Below are 20,298 nucleotides of genomic sequence, written 5' to 3' on the forward strand. Positions count from 1 at the left end.
AAACAGCAATAGCATCCCATCCTTTTCCATCACCTTTTCTTATGCACATTCTTACTTGGAACATCCTGTGATGTGAAGTTCCTTCATCACAGCACTTAAAAACATCAGTCATCTGAAATCTGCATGAATCATCACTAAACCCGCAAACTACTTCTAACCAAGTCCCATCCATCCACCCACCTTAAAACCTGCACAGTAGTTTAACAAATTCCTCTGATGTCTCATTCAGTTGGCCTCTGTTCCAAATTATTCTGTGTCACAAAGAAAAAAGACAAGTTCTGCAGCTCCAAAGAACTCTAGTTTTAATTGTCATGTAGCCACTTCAGAAAAAAAAAAAAAAACAACGATCATGGCTTTAATGTCATAATAAGAAAGGCCAACGTCTTTTACATTACTTGGATGTGGACTATGTCACCACAAGAACAAATATTCTCAGTGTCTGGCAGACAGGCCGTTCTGTTTCCCTGGAGGAGAGGGAGAGTTTCAAAACCACCTCACACATTGTTCCATGGGAGTTTCTAGATTGCACTTGCTACCCCAGGGACATATTAGTACCTCCTCTTCAAACTTCTTATCACGATGGCATAGCTAAATAGTCAAAGAGCTACATAATACGATGGAGCCATCAAGTCAAGGCTTTATCTTTTTCAAGATGATCCTGAAAAAAACAAAACAAAGAACCTTATCACTGAGGGGTCACTGGAACCTCTGAGCTGTCACCTCTCACACTGAGGGAGAGGGATTGCGAGACTATCGCCTTTCCTCTGAGTTCTGGCAAACTTCTAGGGTAGTTTACCTTTGCTTTTTTTCTTTTCTTTTCTTTTCTTTTTTTAAGAAAAAAATATTACTTCTAATAGTCTCCAGTTCCTTAGTGTAAATTGAATCTAGCTGAAGAGAACACATATTTCATCTATGTTAAAATAGAAGTTACAAAGACTAGGGAACGGACCTAGGTGTAGGTCTGGGTGACAAGGTAGCTTTAGTTTTGCTTTGATAAAAATCTATACTGGTTCTCGTAATTACTGTACTAATTTGCCTATGCATGGCAATCAGCAGGGAACAGAATAGTTCTTTTCTCATGTGATCAAACTATATCACCTCTGGACATATACCCAAAGGACGCTAAACCCTGCCACAGAGAGACCTGCACACAGTGTTGTTCTACTCACAACAGCAAGGAGATGGAGCTAGTCTAGGTGTCTGTCAGCTGCAAATGGATAATGAATATGTGGGGCACACACACAATGAAATACACTCTACCGTAAAGAAAAATAAAGCTTTCAGTTAAAATGGATGGATCTGTAAAATATAGTATTTAGTAAGGTGACCTCAAATGAGAAAGACAAACAAACAAACAAAAAAGAAAACACCTGCTCTTTTCATAAGCAATACCTAGCAGGCAAATGTACATGCAAATATATGTATGCTTACACACACACACACACACACACACACACACACACACACACACACATAGAAATGTTAATTTCTCCCTGAAGGTCAGGGGTAAATTTCATTCTTTTGACCAGGAGAAAATAATATTCCCTTAATTCCTTTCCTGAACCCTAATCAAAGATACTGTAGCAATTTCCCCTTAAGAGTGAAGGCCTTAAAATCACTTAAGAGAAGGATTAAAATTGGAGAAAAAGCATAACCCATATCTACCATGAAAATCCAGAAATCAGCTCCAAAGCTGTTCCTCAGAACAGAAGGAACTATGTCCTAGACAGTGGTTCTTAACCTTCTTAATGCTGAGACTCTGTAATACAGTTTCTCATGTTGTGGTGACCTCCAACCATAAAATTTTGTTACTAATTTATAACTGTAATTTTGCTACAGTTATGAATCTTAATGTAAATATGTATTTTCGGATGGTCTTAGCCCCTGTGAAAGGCTCCCCTGATCTCCCAAAGGGGACGTGTCCCACAGGTTGAGAACCACCTGTCTAGAAGGAATTTGAGCCACACCCTTATGTACAGCTCTGAGGACACCAGGCCTTTCTTTTGGTGTTTTTTTTTTTTTTTTTTTTGGCTAGAGAACCAAGGAGAGTTCTGAGAATTTTGCTTTGAGGTTCTGCACTAAGATGTTCCCCTCTTTTTTTATCACCAACAGCAATATACACTTTCATTTTTTACATAAGCTAACCATGGGCTTGGTATAATTTCCATTTAAAAGGTGACCTATTTAGAAAATCTCATTATGCCGTCACATGCTAGCTTCCTTTAGATTGAATACAGTGGCCGCACTAAGCTGTCAGTCTAGAGGAAGCAAGTTCTAACCCTATTATCCACTAAGAGCTATGCGACTCTTCACGTTTTGTGTGAGTGGCTACCGGCTGAGAAAATCATCTTATATCAGACCCTCCTTCAGTCATTCTAATTAGTTTATAGTTAAGGTTGCATAAATATCTGCATGTGAATTATTGCATATTTTAGGCTGAGATTATTAAAGAAATTGTATCTGCACTTGCTTCTGTGCTATTTTCCTCCAACTGAAGTCTACACAAGAGGGTTTTCTTCTTTATTGCTTAAGAAATGCCACTTGATCTTTCAAAACTGATTGGTAACATCAAAAGAAGGAAATCTAAAAAGAGAACCTGCAATGTTCAAACTGTCAGCATTAAGTTCAGAAATCTAGTCATGATTTCCAAGTGAAGGCTCTGGAATCCTGTAACAGGAAAGGCACACTCTCTTCTTAAGCAGAAAAATCATGCGCGCAGAGAGCCTCAAAAGCTATAGTCTAAAAGACTAAGGAAACTGAATATTCTTGCTTATTGCATTTATAAATGCATTTATAAATAAAGGCATTTATACAAAATTTGGATCAAGTAACCCATAGAAGTGTTATAAATGTCAGTTCAATTCCAAGAGCAGCCTTTACTGTCTGCTTGGCTCAGTGCATCTTATCAATAATATAGACTATCGGAGCCCTAGGAATGGAAGTCAAGTAGGAAGCCTGGCACAGGATAGCCCCGCGTGTTACACGGCTCATACATCTTCATGAAACTTCCAGCTCCGTGAGTAACTTGTCACTATTGAAGAGCAGCATCCTCATTGAGCAGTTTGAGGCCACTGTTATTCTCCTCAGACATGGGGAATAGAGTGTTTAGCTGCCTTGTATTTATAACTTCTAGTGGATTATTTGAGATCTCTTCTCTCCTAAAACAGATGTTTTCCTTCATTCCCTTCCTCCTCTGCACCTTTTAGAAGCACCACCTCCATCCATTTCTTAATACCTACTCTAATTACTCTAATTCATTAAGTAATTCACACACACACACACACACACACACACACACTTTTCAAGATTCTGAGTTATTAGGAGCTGAAAGCAACTGTCTTTCCAGTACAGTTTGCATCTTTCTGGTTGGCTTGTGAAACTGGCAGTGTTTCTTCCTGTGCACTGTTGTTTTAGGCACAGCGTATCCTTTCTATACTGACTCTTCCTGCCACTACCTACCTCCTCCTATGCACCTCCCTGATAAGAGAGTGAGGTCCTTTGACACAGCAAGCCTTCCTTCCTGCTAAGCCTCTCTCAGATTCCTGAGTTTCTTAATTTGCTCACACCACCACAGCAAATCCCTTCTGGTCCACCAGGAAACGTGTCCATAAATACTTCAGACGGCTGCTGAAAACAAAAGTGATTTCTTTGGCATGCCATAGTCCTAAGTGTTACTGCATGATTTCATTTGGGCCTTCTCCTCTTTCAGTGCAATCGGGGCAGGGATAGCTGACCTTATTAATGAGAAAGTTTATAAATGAAGAATGCTAGAAAAATGCTAGAATATCTAGAAGAACCTAGAATCATACTACCAAATTCCAATCCCCTACCAGGTAACAATCTACTACTACCTTGCTTTGACGAAACTGGATCTAGCTTGGTGTTAGTGGCATACAGTCTACTTAATGGACACTTGATGGGTGACCAATTAGCACTGGCAGGTATTTGTGTTTTTAAAAGAGGATGTTTTGTAAATCCTGCAGTCTTCTATTTGATATCATTTAAAACAGTATAGTGTGATTGTAATGTGTAAGGTAATTAGAATTCAGTGGTTCTGTAAAAACTTATTGTCCTGTAATCTTGGCATAGACATACACCTATGTAGACAGCCTCAAAGGAAACTAATGTGAGAGAGAATTTGTAGGACAGTATCCAGCAAGACCAACGTATATCTAGGAGCACACTGTGAGGTGAAGGGTAAGTTCCTTGACTTTTTTTTTTCTGAGTCCCATTTTCAGCTCCAAGTAGAGCATTATTGTGATCTCACAGGTGACTAGATATTTTCCTTGTCAAATCTGAATTCTTGCAAACATTCCCTGTTTAGTTTTTGTTGTAAGACACCATCTTAGCAGTACTGTCATGGATGATGGTTCCTCTTTCTGATGTCTGATGAAGCTCTTGTTTCACTGACATGCACAACGAACAAGTTGAACCAAAACCCCACATGCCTCTGCACTGGGATGCTCCCCTTGCCTCTTACTCACGTGTATGCACGCAAACATGCTACAGTTCCAACCAACTAAATTGCAGAAGGCACTAGGGAGCCCATATTTGACTTGGCCATCATCAGGATTACTTTGGCTTTAGTTACTGTCTCCCAGCACCATTTATCTTTGCTATAGGAAGGTCACAAAGGTATTCATGCAAAATGCTCCTCCAGGCTTGCTACAGGCCTGCGCACTGCTTCCTACTGCAATATTTAAAAGGGAAATCATCATTTCTTGAAACAAAAAGGAGAATTAGAAAGCCTCAATTCTAGTTTCAACTTTATCAGTGACTAAAACCAAAGATATTTATTAAAACTAAAATACAAACAGGGTGTGGTAGCAAATACCTTTGATCCCAGCACCCAGGAAGAAGAGGCAGGTGAATCTCTTTGAGTTCAAAGCCAGCCTGGTCTACACAGTAATTTCCAGGCCAACCTGGACTACATATTGAGAACCTGTCAAAAATAAAAAACCTCACAAGGTGCTAAAAAAAAATCTTCAAAAACCATCCCAGTTCTAAGCATGCTTGCAAGGATTTGAAAAGACAACATTAAGGCTTAAGGAGGCAATCTATATAATAAAATCCTAAATTTCAAAATGACAAGGGTTAAATATTAACACTCAGATTAAAATATAAACTGTCCATATGAAGTTACAGTGCCCCAAAAGTCACTTAGGATTAAGGTGATCTGAAAACATTGACTATTAAAAACTAGCTTAACCTCACTATTGGAAGATCGATAAAAACTGAGGAGGGGTTACAAGCACACTTTTCATATATGTATAGTGCTTTATGTTTTCACTGTGTGACACTAAGATCATTTACCACTCTCTCTCTCTCTCTCTACATATATATACGTATATATATATATATATATACATATATATACGTATATATATATATACATATATATACATATATACATATATATATACATATATATATATATATATATATATATATATATATATATGTAGAGTCCTAACTAAGCAGAGAATCACTGGCATACTAAACAAATGAAACTCTGAAAGTAAGGAATAAATGGGAGGTGCATGTAAGAACGAAACAGTAGCCTTCTTACTCTTGACATTTAAGATGCTCCAGATAGCTGGGGGGAGGGTGCATGTTCTGAGACCTCAGAACAGAACCTATGGCTATGAGGCTTGGCATCTGCTGAGGCTGGTCCCAGGATTCCCTCTGACCCCAACCTCTAAGGATTGATGCCGCAACAAGAAGTTGCACAAGACCCATATGTAGCCTCCACGTACTTTAGCTCATGGGCACGTTACTAAGTATACCTAACGAGCATAACTATCACATAAGCAGGTGTTATACTGTTTATGTAATATTGACGAGGGGAGGCAAAGTGGACACATTTTGACAATAGATGTAACTATCCTAGCTCTAATAATGGTGGAACAAATGTTGGAGAGAGACTGGGGACCTGCGAGGCGGGGTCTGCTTGCACCCCACTTTGTCTGTGTGGATTCAGTGAAGCACCTGACACGATGCAGATGCAGGGAAATTCGAGTCATGCTTTCTGGAATTTTCTTCTGAATATTTTTGACCCATGGCTGGTTGAACCTGGAGAGTCTGAATCTGTAAATACAGATTGCAAGCCACATTCCTAGATGGGAATATGCTTTAACAATACTTTTAGAATAACATAAATCCAGTCTTACTTACTTTGATAGTTACATGCTATATATAGTATGTGACATAACATAACAGCACCTAACACTCATTGATGAGGTTGTGGTCACGCTCCTGAGCATTTGGCTTTAAATTGTGGCTAAATTACTTATCATACATGATACAATATAACATAAAATTATTGTATTCTCTTTTAGCTCCAATTACCCATGAGGAAACCATGATATAAAAAAGGGGGCTAAGTTACTGAAAACTGTGCAGGTAAAAAAGACAAGAACTTATCTAAATTTGTTCAGAACCCAACCATGTAGCTAATGGGTTAGCACAGTTTAGAGTTAAGAAGCCGACTAAATGGAAGATCATTCCTTATCAGTTACCATAACCTTAGCCTGGAGTTTTATTAATTTAAAATTATTATCTCTGGAAATGCAAAGAGGGGGATAAATACATGAGAAAAGATTTTTAAAAATGAACTTTGTTCATAAATAATTAAAATTTTTGAAATAATTTCTGGCTTCAAGCCTCAAAGACCATGGGAAGAATATTCAATTGACACAAGAGAGAAAAGAAAAGTAGAAAAGAGAACACAGCGAAATCCTCTGGCAGACATTACCCTGAAACAGTAGCTTTGATCCTTTCCATTTCTGGAGTTCCAAGAAGGAAATGCGAAAATGGACTCAGGAAAGAAACCAGCCATAGACAACGTGGAGGCCAAGGCACTTTCCTGCTTCACATATTTCCTCTCAGGGAAGATGTTAAGTTTAGTTCATAGGACTATTATACTTTGGATCTAAAGTTTTATAATTTCATAACTCCATGGGCAGAAAGTCATGTTGAAACATATGCTATGAAACTTATCAAAAAAGTATCTCTTTCCTTCTTTATAAGCTTTTGCATCTATTTCTAAAGCACTGTTCAAACCTCTTCTAAGCACTTAATAAGTTTGAGATCCAAAAAAAAAAAAAGTAAGAGTTTTAGAATCAAAATCACCATATTATCATTTAAGAAAATAAAATAGATTTAAAAGAAATACTTTATGTTGTGGTGAAAGTATCACTAATAAAGTGTTCAAAAACAACGCAGGGCTCTAAAAAATAATTATTCAGGTTCTTTGAGAAAAGTTTTAATGTAGCATCCCCATTTCCCAAAACAACCGCAATCTATACCATGAACTATCTAATTACCCTCTGAAAATTACGCACGCCTCATCACAATCAGCTATCAACTTTTCAGTCAGTTAAAAGGAAGCTGAGAAACCCAAAAACATAAACAAGGTTTATAAATGCAAAGAATGCCCTTGGAGTCTTTAGAAAAGTCAGAGAGCACAGATACTTATGCGTAAACTCTCCCTTTACTACCCAATTCTGAAAGGCATTTTCTAATTGGAGGTGTCGAATTTCAAAATCAGGAAGTGTCTTCTGAGCCTGCATCTAAGTGGCTGTGCCGTCCACTAGAGGGCAACAGAGTGTTCTCAGAGAGAAACGTGGCAGTGTGTCTGGACTTAGGTCATGAGTTCACTCACTGTGCATACTAGTCGCTATTTGATTATGATATGAGATCCTTGAGGGCTAAGTATGTTAGCAGACAGTGTGTCCTCATAAAAGTGTTCTCATTCTAAATTTAGTCCTGTTGGCATTTTCATTTTTCACATAATAATAATATATTAATCCAAATGTTGTCTCATATTAATCAAGTATCTTCTTATAAAACTAGTTTGAGCAATTTAATAACTTTAAAACTATTAAAATGTACCTTAAGTTAGTTTCTTTGATGTTTCGGGACTTAAACAAGCTGTTCTAAATCAAAACTTGCAAGTGAAAATACAGTAATAATAGTGCCGTAGTATCAAAAGCCAGCAACGGACATTCAACACATAATTCTTCTACACTAACATCGCAGTAGCTAACATTTTGCCATTGAACAAACTGCTGAACCTGAATATAAATAAGGCAGATGAGAAGCTTTTACTCTGCCCAAGGAGCATCTATACCACAAACAAAGCTCAGGCTGAGCTAAGAGCACTGCCTCCAAGCTTAGCCCCTTCCATCTGCAGAACCTAGCCAAAGGTAGACATTGGTGTACCGTATGTACTAGTCTATATATATTTAATAATGTCATGGCAGCAATTCAGTTTTCATAAAAGTTACGTACTTTCACATATGATGTCGTAGTTGCCTTCTTTAGCCATGCCAAAAATAAAACAATTCACAATGTGAGTAACTGTTTTAAAAGTCTGCTGTTGAGTAGCACGACCATGGGATTTAGAAGTCGCCTCTTCAGCAAACAACTTGTGAGTAAACGCTATTAGACCTTTCCCTGATTTGACATCAAATATTCCGCCTCTAGTTTCTAGCCTACGCTGTACTGCACTGATGAGTTTTCCATAAGTGTAGCAACAATAGCTGTCAGTGCTTTTGGGTTCTAATTTTTGCCTTTGCTGTTTCGTGCCTTGCTTACAGGCTATCAACAGACTCTTGTGGCCAGTTCCCCCTGCAGGCAGCCTATCCCAGGAATGGAAATATTCTGATTTTAGCATGATTACGCACATCCCTCTGAGCTCCTTTGTGCCTGCTGTCTGTCCATATTCTATCTGTGAAAGAGTAGTAGGCAGCCAGTTTACAAACAGGTGGTTATTGAAGCCCAACTGAGCCTTGAACATTCTTGGGAAGGCTTGATAGGCCACAGGAGATCCACAAACCATCGGTTGAAATTACTACTCACTCTAAACTGACTGCAGAGTAAGGGAAAGGAGTTTGGCGGGCCCTGCTTCCACACTAGACATCAGAGCTGTAAGAAATCTAAGACTGCACAGAGAACATCAGGAAAAATAAGACAGCTCTCTTTTTTGCTATTTTTTTTTAACAAAAGAAGGAATTGGAGTATTTTTTTTTTTTTACAGGCACAAAAGTGCAAATCCTTCTCGATTGTGTAGAACAATGACAGACTTCATGGAAAGGCATGAAAGTGCATTCAGAAAATAGCTGAAGCTGTACCTGATGTGCAGGAATCCTCTGCTAGGATTCTAACTAATTGTCTCCCTCTGTCTTCTTATTTAATGATGGTGCCTAGTCCCATTTCAAAAGACACACATAATCACAGCTTTTTCTGTGGCTAATAAACAGGCTATGGTTTCAAAAATCTTTTCAGAAACAGTTGAAAGAATGCATCAGAGGAAAGAACTGTGTTGGACAGACAGACCTCCGTAGGTACTGATAACAGAACCTTCCTTCCTGAAATGGGGTTTGGAATAAGGTTAGGGTGAGACAGTTTCTTATGTCCCTTCTTGAATGGAACATTTCCCTGCTTTTTGTGTGGATACACTGGCAGGGCAATTTGAGATGGAGTCTGCCGTCATCATTAACAATCAAGCCAAGTATCTCAACTGTCACTGGAAGAAGCAGAAAGTGCACTAGGAAAAGGTAAGAGAATGCCCACCATTCAGTGTGATAAGGAGGAAAAATCATACAATATTCTGTTTTGCCTTGCATTTCTTTCTTTCCTTCTTTCTTTCTTTCTTTCTTTCTTTCTTTCTTTCTTTCTTTCTTTCTTTCTTTCTTTCTTTCTTTCCACTTTGTATCCGGCTGTGGCCCTCTCCCTGGTCTCCTTCCAATCCCAACCTCCCTCCCTCTTTTCCTCCTATATCCCTCCCCTAGTCCACCGATAGGGGAGGTCCTGCTTTCCTTCCATCTGACCCTAGCCTATTCAGGTCTCATCAGAACTGGCTACACCATCTTCCTCTGTGGCGTGGCAACACCCCCCCCCCCCAGGGGGAGGTGAAAGCTCAGGCTGTAAACTCAGTGCTCAAGAGACAGAGATGAGAGAATCACTTGATCTCATGGCCAGCCAGACCAGCTAAAATGAAACCCTGTCTTTAGAAACCACAAACAAAAGAACTGTCATTAAATGCCTTACCAGATACTATTAACACAAGGAACACAAGAGAGGTAAGAACCTTTAGTCCCTGCCTTGTAGAAGCTGACAATCTACTTAGAGATACAATTCCCTTGTGAAATGGCTACCTACCCTACAGAATAAGTCAAACCAAGCGTCAAGAGAAAATATAAAATGCAAAAGATTAATGTAAGTTTGAAAACACACACACACACACACACACACACACACACACACACACACACTGAGCCACAAATATAAATAAGCCTACTATAAACAGTGCTAAGGGTATACAGAAGAAACCTTGGAAGCAGTTCCATTTCTGAGGATAACACAGAGTTCATAATAAACAGAGTGTTTTGATCACAATAATCCAAGATATTTCCATGGAATAGCTTACTTTATACCATTCTCAAAGTAGCAAGAAGAAAAAAATCCATTAAATTGCCATATTTTGATGAATTGTTCCCAAACAGTTAACAGAACACTTTTAAAGTTTCCTAAATATTCAACGTACTCAATGTAATGCTTTTCTTTTGGGGTAGGGGTGGAGACTGACTTTGAAGGAAGACAGTCACATGATAGAGTGTGCCATCTACTTTAAGAAAAATCTACACCACAGCTCTCCACGAGTCATCCTTATCCCACGACATTCTCTAATATAAAACACAAAACACGTTACAACCTCAGGCATTAAGATGAATATTTGGCAACTGTCTGGAATAAACTCCGGAGCCAGCAGCAGCAACTCCAACAGCCTCTCTGGCTGACACTAATTTATTGAGATGTATTGGGAACTCTTGAGAATGAAGAGTCTGCGAATTAGACCACCACAAAGAAGTTCCCCAACTTCGATAAACTTCATGCAAGCATTTGATGACGAACTCTGATTTATGAGCTGTCCAGGTGAAATCTCAGCAGATGGTATCCTTTAATAATAACTGACACACAAGTTGTTAAGGAATCCAATGGCTTGAAAATAGGCTGCTTGATAAAGGAAGATGAAAAACGTTTTCAGAGTCGCCTACCTTATCTTTGTCTTCAACAACATCTGCTAGGACGTCATCCGGATCCAGGATTCCTCCATCTGTGTATTCTAAGTGATGAATCTTCACCCAGTACCCAGGATCCTGTGGTGAAAAAAAGTAAATTTGATGACTCTCAGGAAACAATCAGTCACTGGAGGAAATCAAGGCAAGAACTCACACAGGACAGGAATCTGGAGGCAGGAACTGAAGCAGAGGCCTTGAAGGAGTTCTGCTTACTGGCTGGTTCAGTCTGCTTCCTTATGGCACCCAGGGCTACCTACCCAGGGTGGCCCCATACTCAGTGAGCTCAGCCCCCTACAGTCATCAATAATCAAGGAGAAGCCCTACAAGCTTCCCTACAGGCCAATCTTTATTATTGTTATTATTAATTATAGTTTATTCACTTTGTATCCTGGCAGAACCTCCTCCCACATTCCCTCCCAATCCCACTCTCCCTCTCTCTTCCTGCCCTATATCCCTGCCCTGGTCGACTGATAGGGGAAGTCCTTCCTCTACATCTGGCCACAGCCTATCAGGTCTCCTCAGGACTGTCTGGATCCTCTTTCTCTGTGGCCGAGTAAGGCCACCTCACCAGGAGGAGGTGATCAAAGAGCAGGCAACAGGCCAATCTTACAGAGACATTTTTCTCTATCAAGAATTTCTCTTCTCACATACGTCTAGGTTTGTGTCAAGTTGACACACTAGTAAAACTTCTAATGACAAAAACCAAGGTCTTTCATATAAATAATTGTCACTTTTATCCTGTTTAGCTTAAAAAATACCCATCTCAGAGTTTTTTTGTTTTTGTTTTTGTTTGTTTGTTTGTTTTTTCTGAAATCAAATTACTATGTAGAAAATGACTCACCCAGACAACCTGAAAAGCATATTCCAGCTTAAGTAATGCCAAAAATATACTAAAGGAGAATAATCTTGAAGGTGCTTTCTCAACTTTAGATAGTTCAAGCTGTAATATAAAATTCTCACAGCTATCACTTCAGAAAATCACAGTGGAAATGGGAAGGGAAAGGTCACTGCACAGACTCTTTTGCCTTTTTCACTCTCCACACTCACTGTGCCTCCTCAATGTTGGTATTTTAATGGTACCCAGAGAAAAGCTCCAGCTCTGTTCCCATTTCCCACAACATGCTAATCCCTGGGTAGCTGTGTTCAGAATTGACCTTATGATTTAATTATTTTTAAATTCTTAGTTTTAAAAAACAGTCTAATATGATATAGCTTTTTCAATTTTTTGTATGCTGCCTATTTCCAGGAAAAGTAAGAAAATAAAGAATGATAAAATGGGAAAGAATATAAGCCAACGAATGAGGGGGAATTAAAGCATCAGTAGAGATTTTAAGGAATAGTCAAGCTAAAATCAACTTGGTTCTATGATTTTTAACCTCAAAAAGTACAAAAGCGTTAAGCTATAAAACGCTTGGTAAAGGAACAAATTCCAGTTTCTAAAAAGAGATGGAAATCCTCCTAGGATAAAGCTTTAAGCCTTATCAAATGAATCTTTATTAAGAGTAAGAGCTAACAAAACCCACAGAATGCAATTCTGATTTTTACAAAAGCTAATAGAAATGACTACCATACAGCTTTCCCTGTGACCCCTGGTGAAAAGCTAGGGCATGCTATTGAGGTGTGGCCCAAATATACAACTTTATAATAATGCAACATGAAATGGTTCAATGATAGACTTAAAAGTCTGAAGGCATTTTCATTCACTAGGCTTTAAATATCTCAAAATTATGTCGCTATTTTTTAATAGAGTATCTGAAGAGCAATTCTAGGAAGAATAAGGCTTTCATTTGCTTCTAATTCTAGGATTATAAGTGCAAACACTAATAATAGAGTAGGAAACTTGAAATACCTACCTCTGTTACGCAGATGAGAAGCCAAAGCTATGAGCAGTAAGAAAACAGATAAGCAAAGCACAGAATACCCATCTCTCAGATCCTGTAACCAGAGACCTGGACCAACTCAAAGCAACTGTGTTGGCAACAGTGAGCTAAATACAGGAAGTAAGGTTCCAGATGTGGTGCCCTGAGTTTATACAGAAGACAATGCCAGCAGACTACATTGGTTTCCTAGAAACCTCCAGAGGTTCAATCCTGATACAGCCATGCCACAAGTAACACGCTTCTCCACACAGATACACAACCAAGAATACTTGTTTTTTACCGTCTGCTAAGGAACAAAGTCCAAGTTAATTAATTGCACTGAGTTGTTGTTGTTGTTGTTGTTGTTGTTGTGTGTGTGTGTGTGTGTGTTTTAGTAGGACCAGGTCTGTAGATGCAATTTGTTGACATATAATCATATGATCTAGTTTGCTTTCTGTTGCTGTGGTAAACTTTGACCAAAAGCAACTTGGGAAAGAGCAAAGTTCACATGGGTTATAGGCTACATCTGTCATCAAGGGAAGCTGAGGTGGGAACTTGGAGGCAGGCAGTGGAGTTCACTGGCTTAATGGCTTGTTCCTAGGCTCACCAGCAGCTACTTTTCTTATAGAGTCCACGCCCACCTGCCTAGACTAACAGTGACCAGAGTGAGCTGGACCTATCTGCATCAATTAGCAATCAATAAAATGACCTACAGACTTCCCAATCTAATCTAAACAGTTCCTCAACTGAGCTTCCTTTTTCTTAGGTGTCACTAGTTTGTGTCATTGACAAACACTAACCAGCACACTATAGTTATAGAATGGGAGATATTTTGGAAATGCCTCTTTAAATAGAAGTAGTTAAAAGAAGAACACTGCGGGTTGCTTTTCCCTTGGGCTCAATTCATGAGAGTAGATCAGATCACCAAAAACTAAAGTAGACAAGCATCCTTAGCAACTGCAAGACACATTAATTCCACCTTACTTCCTTTTAAGAGGTATAAACCAAAGGTATGAACAGAAGGAAACTAAGTTCTGATTTAAAATAGGAAAAATATAAAATAACAACTGAAAAACAAAATAAAACAAAACCACTAAGTAGGATTTTTTTTTTATCATTATAACAAAAATGTCTGACAAATGATAGCAGGAAGAGGCTATGAAGCCACACAGGACTCCTTCCTAGGAAACTGTTAGGGAATCTAAGCCAGCTTAGAGAGCAAAACATAGGTATAAGATACTTCAACTGGTTAAAAGAGTATGAATATAAACTGAGTTTTTTCAAGCAGTTTCATAAATGTGTGTTCACATTTAACAAAATGGTCATTATATAGTACTGCCCCCTCAATGAAAATGCAATTTTAAATCACTATCCCACACTAATTCTGTCATTTTATACATCCACTAAAACAAAAGTGAGACAGTTGAGATGGTGCATGAAGTAAAAGCACTTGCTCTGCAAGCCTTATGACCTCATTTCCGCCCCTGGGAACCATGGTAAAAGGACAGAACTATATTCTGAAATTGTCCTCTGATCTCTTCACATGTGTCAAGGTGCCATTCTTTGTCTCTGTCTCTGTCTCTCTCTGTGTCTGTCTCTCTCTTCTTCCTCTCTCTGTATCTCCAACACATATATATATATATATAAACACATACACACACTCAGTATATATATATACATATATATACATACATATATACATATATATATATTTTTTTTTAAAGAGTAAACTCATATGCTCACATATCTAATCCTGGAGAAAAACAGGCAAGCTCTAAAACAGCAGTCTCAGGTGAGTTTTTAATACATTCAAGATAGGAGAATCAATAAACAAGAACCCATCTAACCATGGTCCTGTCTCTGTGGCATTCAGCTATGGTTCCATAGATCACTTTAAGAATATGGGTTCAGTATTAGCAGCCAACAGCTATTACAAGATCGTAAATTCACTCTGACCTTTTTATGAATGTAAACATTTCAACCATAACATTGCAGTCAATAGTTTGCATTTTGTTTACATGGCTTTATTTCCATCAGAAAAAAAAATACAATCAAATATGGAAAGATACACATGTGTGTCATGGTTCACAATTAATCCCTTGGATCACTTTAATGTTTTTTTTCATGATCATGACATTCAGTTTACATTCATGTAGCACACATATCTGTAACATAGATAAGTACTATTTTAAATAGTTCGGTGCATGTGCTCATTTTGCAATTCAAAAGATCTTATTAGCTATACTCCAGGGATTATTAAGGTATTGAAAACTAATATACTGTATGTCGTATTTTCTCTCCTTTTAATAATAGACAGTTAATGTAAATCTTTCTGGAATTTGAAACCAGAATAAGCCAGCCTACAGGGATAAATACGAGAAACTAGAACAAAAATATTAATTAAAGGAACAAGATAGTAAAATGGTATTTGCATTGAATAAATACAGAAATTGTTCCAAACATGTACTGGCATTAATAAAGAAACTTCGCTGTGGATAAGTGACATAAAATTTGACTTATGCCTTAAAAACTATATTAACCTGAGAATGAAATAACTGTAATCTCCCATGTGCAATGCCTGAAGAAGCAGACCAGCAAACCATGTGCTGTAATTATGCCAGGAAACAAAGGAGAAACATGCATGTCTCTAAGCTAATACTTAGAAGTAGAAGAAGGGGAAAAAAAAACAGTTTGCAGTGACATGAAGTTCCAATGAAAAAAATCACTGCAAATGAAAAGCCAGTGACTGAAGGACTGCATTGAACTTGAACTCCTAGTGGCACTGACAGAGCTCAAGCATGCGCCTGGGCTCCTAGTGCCTGGTCATTGGAATCATCATGCCCACTAGAATTCAAGGACAACTGTAGAATGGAAAATAATGGAAATAATGGAAAAGACATAATTTTCTTTGCAGAGCATGGACATTTCATAGCACGAATTCACAAATGAGATTTCTTTGTTGCTTTAAAAAATTATTTACTTTATATCCCGATCATAACTTCCCTTCCACCCTCTCCTCCTAGTCCCTCCCTCTCACCTACAACCCCAATCAACCTCTTCTCCTCAGAAAAGTGGAGGCTTCTCCTGGATATCAATGAGCCTGGACATATCAGGTTTCAGAAAGAATAGGCACATTTTTTTCCTATTAAGTCAAGACAAGACAGCACAGTTCTGGAAAAGGGCTCCAAAGGCAGGCAAGTATAGTCAGAGACAGCCCTGCTCCAACTTTATGCATCTCATATGAAGACTCAGCTGCACAACTGTTACATTATGTGCAGACAGCCTCGTTCGGTCCCATGCATCCTTTCTGGTTGGCAGTTCAGTCTCTACAAGCTCCTGTAGGCCCAGGTTAGTTGATTCTGTAGGTTTTCTTGTGCTGTCCTTGACCCCTCTGGCTCCTTCAATCCTTTATCTCCCTCTTCCACAGGATTCCCCAAGCTCCACTTAATGTTTGGCTGTGGGTCTCTGCATCCGTTTCCATCAGTTGCTGGGTAAAGCATATCTGATGACAGTTACACTAGGCTCCTGTCTGCAAGTATAGCAGAATATCATTAACAGTGTCTGGAGTGGGCTCCCTCTCATGGCCTGGGTCTCAAGCTGGGCCGATCACTGATTGTCCCTGCCCTCAACCCTCCTCTTCCTTTTACCCCTGCACATCTTGAGATTAATGCCATCAGATAATGTATTTCCATATTTACTTTTAGCTAGGCACTATAGGTAGCAGGTGTTTTATATGAGTAACTTGTCTATCCTCAAATACCCTCATAAAATAATTATTAATCCGCTTCACAGATGAGGAAGTCAATAAGAGAAATAAGATGACTTATTCAAAGTCAGCTACTCCATAAACATCACAGTCAAATGCTTTTCTTTATATGTAGAAAAAATGTGGGGTGATATACTCAACCTATAATACATGTTTTATGACACTTTCTAAAGATACTTTTAGAATAACTTTACAAGACATAACTGCATGGAACTCAGGGGGAGGAATGGGTCTTTCCCTATCTGAATATAAGTAAATTGACTGAAGTTATTACATTGGGCTTCAGCTGACCCATCCTTATTAAGGGGCAGGACCCCAGGGTCTCTTGTACTAGGTATTATGTATAGGTCAAAGTCTAGATGAATCAGTGGGTGTTAACAGAAATTCCTCACTTCAATGTACCTGAGCAGAAGTGAGAGAGGCAACTGGAAAAGTTTCCAAACAGAATTCCTGATCATGAGAACGCAGGGCAGGGGCAACCACGTGAAGAAACAATGCGTAGGTGAGTTTAGGGGACCGGAAATTGGATGGAGAATTATGAAAATGAATATATACAGAAAGTCAGATAATTCTGTTATCATAATGCTTTGGGGTCTTTCTCTTTTCTATTCAAAGGCAAGAAGAGAGAAAGATGATTTGCAGGGCATCCAGGGAAAAGACATGGGACAAATCTAAAGAGGGGTATGGAGAGAGTGAAAGAGCCTCTGAGAAACCAGTAACCAGGCCATGTAGGTTTCAGAAAGCTGCCCAGGACACAAACACTGACCGGGTCCTGTGATTCACAAAGGCAGTTGTGCATATAAAGGATATTGCAATTCATCCCTAATTCGCTTCTAACGGTGACTTCATTTTCCCAGAATTGATTATCCAACTTCTTCCAAACTTCAGAAGAAAGCCAAACAGATCAACATTGCTGAGGGAATTTTAATAAACTATGCTTCCTCAGAAGCATAAAAATAAAAAAATACAAAGGTGCAATGGGTTTCATTGTGGGTCCAAAGTAATAGCTGGTGAAAGTAACATGACAGTTAATCTTATATTATAGAAACAGGAAGATTACCTGACTAAGTACCTCTGTAAATTCACTTTCGGCTCAAAATTCTATAATCCTATCAAAAGAGAGATGATATAGTCTCACTATTATCATGCATAGGAGGCCTTAGGGAAGAAGTGTTACCAAAGACAGAGAAGGTTGTTTTGCCAGGATAAAGAGTTAATCCAGCAAGAAGAGCAGACTTCTCACCCTGCACATTTTCGGTAGCATTGCCAATGAACAGACACACCCTAACCTGCACAACCTATGCAGAGTTCTATGCTCCTAACCAAAGACCAGAAAACCAAAAGAGAAAATCGTTTAAAGACAAGTAACAGATTAAACATAATTTCTTTATTCCATACCTACAAAAACACTGAAATGCATGTCTACTGTAATGAAACTAAAACAGCCTGAAAACACATTTCAACAAGTGTACATGGCACATGTACTAATCTCACTAAATTTCTGTTTTTAATTGATACTATCCCCCCTCTCTTCCTTCCAGCCCCTCCCAGCTACCTTCCCTCAAACCCTACCCAGGCCTCTCAACTATCAAGTTGATAACCTTTTCCTCTGATTATCATAATCATAGCTACATATGATATAAGTAAATAAGTATTTGTGTGTGTGTGTGTGTGTGTGTGTGTGTGTAAAAACTACATAAATACAGCCTGCTGAGTCCATTTTTTTATTGTCTGTATGCATATGGTTTCAGGGCTGACCACTCTGCACTGGACAACCAACAGAAGGGTTCACCCCTTGTTCATCCCTTTTCCCAGCAGGCATTAACTGCCTTTATTGTAGTTTCTCTCTCCTGATACGTATGAAAACGTTTTAAGGCATATAAAGTCAAATTCTGTGACGTATAAAACTAACGCATCATGATCAGATGGGATGTATTGCATTGGTACAAAAATGGTTTAAAATCTAAAAGCTAACCATGGTCACTTAGATAATTAATATGAAAAAGTCAGTGGAAACTTGATGATCACATCAATGAGTTCAGAAAAAGAAAGAGAAACACACTCCAACCATTCACAGTAAAACATTGTGGCAGAGATCCCCTGAGCCTTGGTAGGAGGTTGTATGATAAAGATGCCCCGTTTATTGGTTACTGACAAATGCTGGGGTAGAAAAGCCTGTTTCCGTGTGTGGCCCCTATAGACCTAATGTGTTCCAGTGGATGGGCACATATCCAAGATTATATGACAGCGCTGATTGGACTACATGCACTTAAAAAGAAAAAAAGAATGAGCCAAACTTTGGGCAAAATGCAGGGAATCTTATGAAAGAAGGGGGAGATAGAAAGACCTGGCAGGGACAGGAGCTCTACAAGGAGAGCAACAGAACCAAGAAATCTGGGCACAGGAGTCGTTTCTAAGACTGATACTCCAACCAAGGACCATGCATGGAGATAACCTAGAACCCCTGCACAGATGTAGCCTGCGGCAGCTCAGTCTCCAAGTGGGGTCCCTAGTAATGGGAACAGGAACTGTCTCTGAGATGAACTCAGGGGCTGGCTTTTGATCACCTCCCTCTGATGGGGGAGCAGCCTTAGGAGGCCACAGAGGAGGGCAATGCAGCCAGTCCTGATGAGACCTGATAGCCTGGTGTCAAATGGAAGGGGAGGAGGACCTCCTCTATCAGTGGACTGGGGGAGGAGCATGGTAGGAGATGAGGGAGGGAGGGTGGGATTGGGAGGGGCTGAGGGAGGGGATACAAGGTGAATAAATTGTAATAAATAAAAAATAAATTAAAAAAGAAAAAGAATGAATGAGGACAGAAAGTTAAGTAGGTATGAAAATGGGGATGAATTTGAAAGGAGAATGAATTTGATGGGAGAAGACAAATATGAATAAAATACAATCTATAAAATTCTTGAAGAATTAATAATATTCTTTTAAAATATTATAGCAAATTGGAAAACCAGTAACCAAAAATATCAATAAAGAAAAAATAATTAAATAAAACAATATTTATTATAACATATATAATAATAGGATTTTAAATGTTACTATTTATAATATCCAATATAAATTATAATATCCAATATAGTATCCAAACATTTAAATGATAACGTTTATAATAGCATCAGAAGTCAAATGTTAAAATTATTCTAACATATATTCCCGACATCTCTGCTAAAGATTATTAAACTTTAGGACAAATTAAACTTTTTTAATTTGTCATAGACTGAGAAGTTGCTAATCTTTCTCAAATTAGGCAAGGTTTGGGTAAAGGTCAGGAACGTGAGGCAACAGAACTAGAAGTAGAGCCCACTAAAGTGCACAAGGATAGTTATCTTGCAAAAGATAACATAGAAATGTAAGTAAGCTGAACATAGACTACCTTAGTTTTGTCTCCTAGCACTGTAATTAAATACCCTGACAAAGGCAACTTAATGGAGGAATAACCCGACTCTCAACTACAGGTGACAGTCCACCATTGTAGGAGTTCCAGGCAGTAGTAATCCATCACAGAGAACCTCTAGTCCAGAGCAGAGAGCAATGAGTCAAGCCATGTCTGCTGGTGCCCAGTGTGTTCGCTCCCTTT

General features: G+C 38.7%; 1 protein-coding gene across 1 annotated transcript in view; it reads right to left on the reverse strand.

The window, feature by feature from the left end:
• Window positions 1-20,298, reverse strand: part of LOC129683867 (partitioning defective 3 homolog B-like) — a 176,508-nt gene that overhangs the window by 42,479 nt on the left and 113,731 nt on the right. The window contains exon 2 of the mRNA XM_055616856.1: window positions 11,061-11,162. Within this exon, the coding sequence (XP_055472831.1) occupies window positions 11,061-11,162 (102 nt within the window). The remainder of the gene's footprint in view (window positions 1-11,060; window positions 11,163-20,298) is intronic.

This window comes from Psammomys obesus, unplaced genomic scaffold, assembly GCF_907164565.1.
Source record: "Psammomys obesus unplaced genomic scaffold, mPsaObe1.curated_primary_1811, whole genome shotgun sequence".
In the NCBI taxonomy this organism is placed as follows: Eukaryota; Metazoa; Chordata; class Mammalia; order Rodentia; family Muridae; genus Psammomys; species Psammomys obesus.